General features: G+C 42.2%; 1 protein-coding gene across 1 annotated transcript; it reads right to left on the bottom strand.

Moving 5' to 3' along the window:
• Window positions 1–1,302: 1,302 nt before the first annotated feature.
• On the bottom strand, window positions 1,303–2,488 carry LOC6630499 (uncharacterized). The gene has a single exon (XM_002054357.4). It carries the CDS (start codon window positions 2,466–2,468, stop codon window positions 1,545–1,547), a length of 924 nt encoding a protein of 307 aa, XP_002054393.1. The 5' UTR covers window positions 2,469–2,488; the 3' UTR covers window positions 1,303–1,544.
• Between the last annotated feature and the right edge of the window lie 3,450 nt (window positions 2,489–5,938).

Raw genomic sequence — 5,938 nt, forward strand, 5'->3', positions numbered from 1 at the left:
AGTTTGAGCAAAATGCTTCCACAATTTATTGACAGTCAGGCTGTTGACGGCAGACAGAAAATATTGACATTCGATTTCAATATTTCATGCATTTCGATTTCGCACTGACAAGCTGTAATGCGATTTATATTTGGGATAAGACAGATGCGCTGGCAAATGCAATATAGCAGTCAGATTGCTAGCAAAGCGGGTTAAACGCAAGGTATTTTAAATACATATTTAACTAAAACTATAATCATGAGATAGGTCAAGCGGAAAAGCAGCATACTTTGACCCCAACACAGATTATCTAAAAGCCTAAATTCATAAATTAAGTATCTCAAAGATACTTTGATAAGATTTCATACAGCAAAGTGAAAGTAAAACTATCAATTCGTGAATCATAAAACTATGTTCAAAATTACCAAATGTAGAGAAAATGCTATAAACAATAATTTTGCTCCGCCGCTGCCTACAAATAGAACGCTAGAATTTAGCAATAATTTATGAAGCTGGCATAGGAGTTCAATATTGTCAAAGTAGCAGGCGTCAAGTTTACAGTTTCGAGCATATAATTAATTGATTAATTAACACTGAATATGATAAATGTTGCACAAGCAGCTGTCCATATTGATGGCTAGCTATTTACACAGCAACTAAAATACATACCTAAGCATTATAAAAGCCTATATACATCGGTTTGCAGCCGTAGAAGCAGCCACGTGCGACTTTCTTTAGGAAGGGGAGAGCCTGAAACTGCCAAGTAATGTAATTATTGCAGAACTATTCATCATGTTTGGTGTCGGGTAGCTGGCACTTAAGCGCTTCGCATCGCCTAAGGCCTGTCAAATGTGGCGTATGCGCAATACCAAAACCGACCCTCACGCTCGAATATATCGTAGGTATTTATGCGCTTTTGTTGTATATTAAACACGGTTATGGCTGCCAGGAAACTATGCGAGAGGTTAACTAATTAGCATGTCAAAGCCATCCATTTTGCAGCTGCCCAGTTATCCGTAGCACAATCATACAAACCCCCTTGTCATGCCAACCCTTCTTCAGCTCAACCCTCGGGCCGGTACTGACTTGAATAGCCAAAGGCGTAAATCCCATTTAATTATGCTTTAACATTCATAAGCTTTGCACATACTATAAAATAGCCGAGCTCATTTACAAGCACATCACTCGAAGCCAAAGGAATCTCGCTCGTAGCTATTTGAATTTGCTTTTCAGTGGCTTAGGGCAAAAAACCAATTTGCTGTCAATTTCATTAAAGGACCTAAGAAATTGGTGGTCGTTAAACAAAATGATCGGATCCAAAGCTAAGTTTAAAATTACTTTAATTAAATTACTTAGTTAAGCGACAGGATGAGCAACACATTTCCTCCATGTGAATCTCACAGGAGGTAACCGCAAACTGTCTAAGAATGTAGAGATTTAATAGTACAGTTTTGAGATCTGGTACCATATTATGTACGCAATGCTATTTTATATAAGCTATGTATTATTTTTCATATTACCAAAAGAAACGCATATTATCCTTTATTATAAGTACGCCTAGTTTTCTACTTATGCCCGTACACGTGGCTCTTGTGCTTATATAGACCAACCTTACCCAGCTTTCGAATGCACCGATTTTTGATTCCCAGAACCTCATAGGGGCGACACGCACGACCGCTCCTGAGCAGCCTTCCTGGCAAATAAATATATTTGTGACGTGTCTTGTGGCCCACAGGATTATCGTTATTTGTGCCCTGGACAGTATTTCTGTTCGGTTTGCCTATGGGACCAGCTCGGTAAATATTCGTTTCTTCACTGTTTTCAAAAAGCGCAGGTAGGTAGCCGGCGGCTGCGTATACCCTTTCTCCATGAAGATGGCTGGGCAGAACAGGTACTCGCTCGTCGTTGCCGAGCAGGTACTTCCTTTGTGGCGCGCAACCAGTGGGCGTCTGTACTTGACCATCGGGGCACTCAATGCTGCGTGCCAGTCCAGCCTTATCCTTGGCCTCGTCCAGATTCTCATCAGCCCAGGCTCGCTGGAGTATCTGGTGCATATACAATTCACGATTGACGCAACCTTTATTGGCGGTCAGCACCTCGGTCGGCTTGCACTTCTTCGTATTCTTATCCTTGGTTTCCGATCGCCTTTGTTTCTGTGGATATTTTTCATTACCCGCTGGCTTCGACTTATCCGGATGCTTCTCATTCCTTGGTTGAACTGACTTATCCGGTTGTACCGGTATTACTGTCTTAACCGATTGATTCTCTGCTTGTTGTTTTTCTTGATCCGGCGCCTTCTCCGTCACCTGCTTCTCCGGTTGTATTGGTGGTTTGGACTCAGTATCTGTCTTTGATTGCACCACATTTGCTAGCGGTGTCAGCTGAGCTATTTGCCCAGCTGGATCTTTCACGGTCGAATCGACCGTTAGCCCAGTTTTGCATGCCAAAAGCAACAGCACAACATAGTACATGTAATGATATAGCTCCATTTAGCCACTGTTACGTTTAAATTATTACCTATAACTGTACCGGTCTTAGGCAGATCTCTATCATGTAGGGGCACAGCTAGGCGTTACGAATCGTTTGGGCGTGCAATCTCAATGCAAAAATAATTAAGCTTTCCATTAAATGTCATTGGAGACGCTGCTCCAAAGCGAATTAATTTCGTTCTTATTTGGCTTACAACGACTTATTTACCACGCAGCGCGTCTGCTATAGTTAGTTAGTTGTTATTGTTGTTATTGCCGCTTCGTTTTGCAATCTCAATTTCCCCCACAATAAAATTAATGTTTTACGTAGCCAATTCCGAATCGTTTATTTCACATAAAAATGCGATAAATAAGCGACGCATCCTGTGCGATGACGTCGAGAAAGAAGAAGCCCAAAGGCGGCAGGATAAGTCCCTTAGCTGCTGCTACTGCTTTTGCTGTTGATATTGCTGTTGTAGTTGTTGTTGGCTTGTGCACCTACAGCTTTGAGTGTTTATAGCACAAACGATGCGGAGGATGTGCTGCGAGGCTTTAAGCGCGAACCGCGCGGAGCAAAGGATAGCCGGAGCAACTATGGGTTCAGAGTTTAAAAACAAAGTGCGCAGTCCGAAAACAACAATGAATAAGATAAATAGGGTGGCAAAGGTTGGCAAAGTGAGAATGAGAGAGAGAGAAGAGAGAGAGAGAGGGACAGAGAGAGAGCGAGAGAGAGAGTCGAGACAGCAGTGAGATCCATTGAAAGCAAAGACAAAAGCTGCCCTCGTTGCAGCACCATCACGCTGCTTGTGTCGTCTGGGTTCACCCACCACAATCACAGCAACAGCAAAAACACAAATGCTAACAAGGATGTCGTCCACGTGGACCGCTGAACTCCTTACGTGACTGTTGTTAAAAATTTCATGTTAATGGCCACACGAAGCTTCGGTCCTAACCCTTTGCTATTGGCTCGCGCACATGTGTGCCGCTCTCCGCCCATCTGTGGGTCTGCATGTGCATGTGTGGGTGTGTGTGTAAAGAGGTCATTGTGCTGCCATATTTTGGTCGCACCTTTATGCTAGGTGGGTTTTTTCCTTTTGCTGTCCTTTGCAAATTTAATTTCGACTTGTGCAGACGGTCCAAGCGCGAAAACCAAACCCAGCCATAGGACAGAGGAAATGATTTTAATTGGGGATATCTTTTTAAACACTTGCCCATATTTATGGACTCCTTGATAGAGCAGTAAGAGGAACAGCAGCAGCTGCTAGAAAAGTGTGCACAATTAAAGGCGAAACTTCCTTTCTAAGAAAGTAAAATCGAAATAACAAAGCAACCACGGCAAAAAGATAGCACTGAGAGTTCCACTGAGAAAACGAAAAATTAAAATGTTCCCAGTACTAAGCGAGTCAAGGACATAATGCGCTTTACTTTCTGCACCTCAGCTTGGCATTTGCTTCACTGCTGTCACTGTCACCTAGCTACCAAGCCCACAAAGGTGACCAGCTAGTCGGGCATTGTTCCTGCGGCCTTTGCAAGACTTTTGGCTTTAGCTTTGGCTTTGGCTTTACTTCTTTTTGCGCATTGTTTGTGCTAGTGGTCTTTTGTTTTCTTTTTTATTTTTTTTTTATTCCACGCTATTCCTATTGAAAGTGGGTAAGATGGGTATTATGGTTTTCGGTAAATGCATGTTACAGGCCGAGCCACTCAACTCCGACCCCATATATATTCCTGGTATCAATAGCTGCGGCAATGTTGCCACCTTCATCTGTCTGTTTCTTCGCTAGTTCGTACGTCCGTAGGAATACATCGACCTTTGAAAGATCGAAAGAGCTACAGGCTTTATGCTTGAAATGTAGGTCCTTCTATTACACGCACATCGTGTCTCAAATCGGCGATAGCTTACTTTGTTTCCACGATGTCGATAGGAATCGATTTTATATCTAGAAGCACCGTGCGGAGCTTGCCTGCTTGAGTGTGTTTGTGCAAGTGTATGCATAGAAAGACTTAGTCTTATTATTTGTGATTTGATGCCGAAGGCAGGGTATCTCCTAGTGAGGCTTTTCCGACTCTAGAACGCTTAGTTGTTTTATTTTGTATTTTTGTATCGCTTTGAGTATTTGCCATTTGTGCTGGTCCAACGGCTAGTTTGTTTGCTTGTCAGCGCCCCGGGTCTTTGCGAGGGTAATCAGATAAAAGCTTTAGTGTCATTTGGGCCAAGCTACTTAATTGCGAGACGAGAAGCTTTGCAGTTTCGATGCTGCATTTATTTTCAGCAGATTGAATAAGGCATAGTTACTGCAATGGGACGACATAAAACTCATAGAGAACACTTTGAAATTCATTTGCAAGGAGTCAAGTGGAAACACGTTATGTGTGTTTGCTTGCTCGAAAGTCATGTACGGGCAAGTTATTTGGCTCAAACAACCAATAAAACAAACAACTAACACAAGCTGCTCACTCGCACACATGCAAGGCAACAACAGCATGGCAACAGTGTTGGCCATTGTTTTTGCAATGCCCACATCCAGAGCTGCATAAATGTTCATGAGTGCTCATGAAATATTAAATGTTTATGAATTTCAAATGTTTCTAACTTCATTTGCATAATCCTTGTGTTTGTCAAAACAACTAGAAAGTGTCACATATCATTTACATGCCGTCTGACGAATAGAAAATGCGACACGCAGCACTCGACACCCGGCACACGACACACAAAAGACAACATTTAACATTCAAAGGCAACACGAAATGTATCGCAAAACGAGCAATGCTCCGATGAGCCGTGAACCCCCAGACCCAGCATGAGAGCAAAAGTCAACGTTTGAATATCAAGCAATGAAATGCTGCACAATTTATGCAACATGCTTAATAAAATCACATGACTATTTCATACAGATAGATAAAATTGGTATGTATCGGAATCGATATTTCTGTATCTATTAGTTATAGCTTTATTAGTTTTAATTGAAATACGTTTTAACAATCAATCAATTTTATTTAACTTTTTACCTCATACACTAAGTTCATACAATTCCCTACTATCTCGAAGAAATAGTAACCAAGCCTTTCAAGAATTCTTAAGCTGCATTGAATAATCCTACAGTGGCGTTCCTAAGCTGCTAATGCCGTCGCACGCAGTGCATTCGAGAAAGCTCAAGGGCTTTTCTCCAACGCACGTGCATACCCAGAAAACCAGTTTATTGTTATCGTTATCGTCTTGCCCCGACACTCTGCACGTCGCTGCCAACTGGCAGTTTGTGCATATTTTATTGCGTCCGTTTCCTGTTGCATTTTTGTTGCATACTTTCAGGCTAATTCGTGCTTCATATTTTTTGTCCATTGTTATTGCTGTAGCCTTTGCAGTTGGCGTGCATTTTTATTGCAAATTGCTTATGGGAGAGAGTAGCAGCTGCGGGAGCAGCGCCAGCAGCAATAGAAAAACGTCAACTGCTGGCCTTCTTATCGAGCGGCAACTGTTTCCTTGGCTGTTTTGC

Source organism: Drosophila virilis, chromosome 2 (genome assembly GCF_030788295.1).
Source record: "Drosophila virilis strain 15010-1051.87 chromosome 2, Dvir_AGI_RSII-ME, whole genome shotgun sequence".
Lineage (NCBI taxonomy): Eukaryota > Metazoa > Arthropoda > Insecta > Diptera > Drosophilidae > Drosophila > Drosophila virilis.

What these genes read in the sequence shown, in the direction of transcription:
- LOC6630499 (XM_002054357.4), bottom strand. Translation starts at nt 2,468, where the DNA reads ATGGAGCTATATCATTACATGTACTATGTTGTGCTGTTGCTTTTGGCA.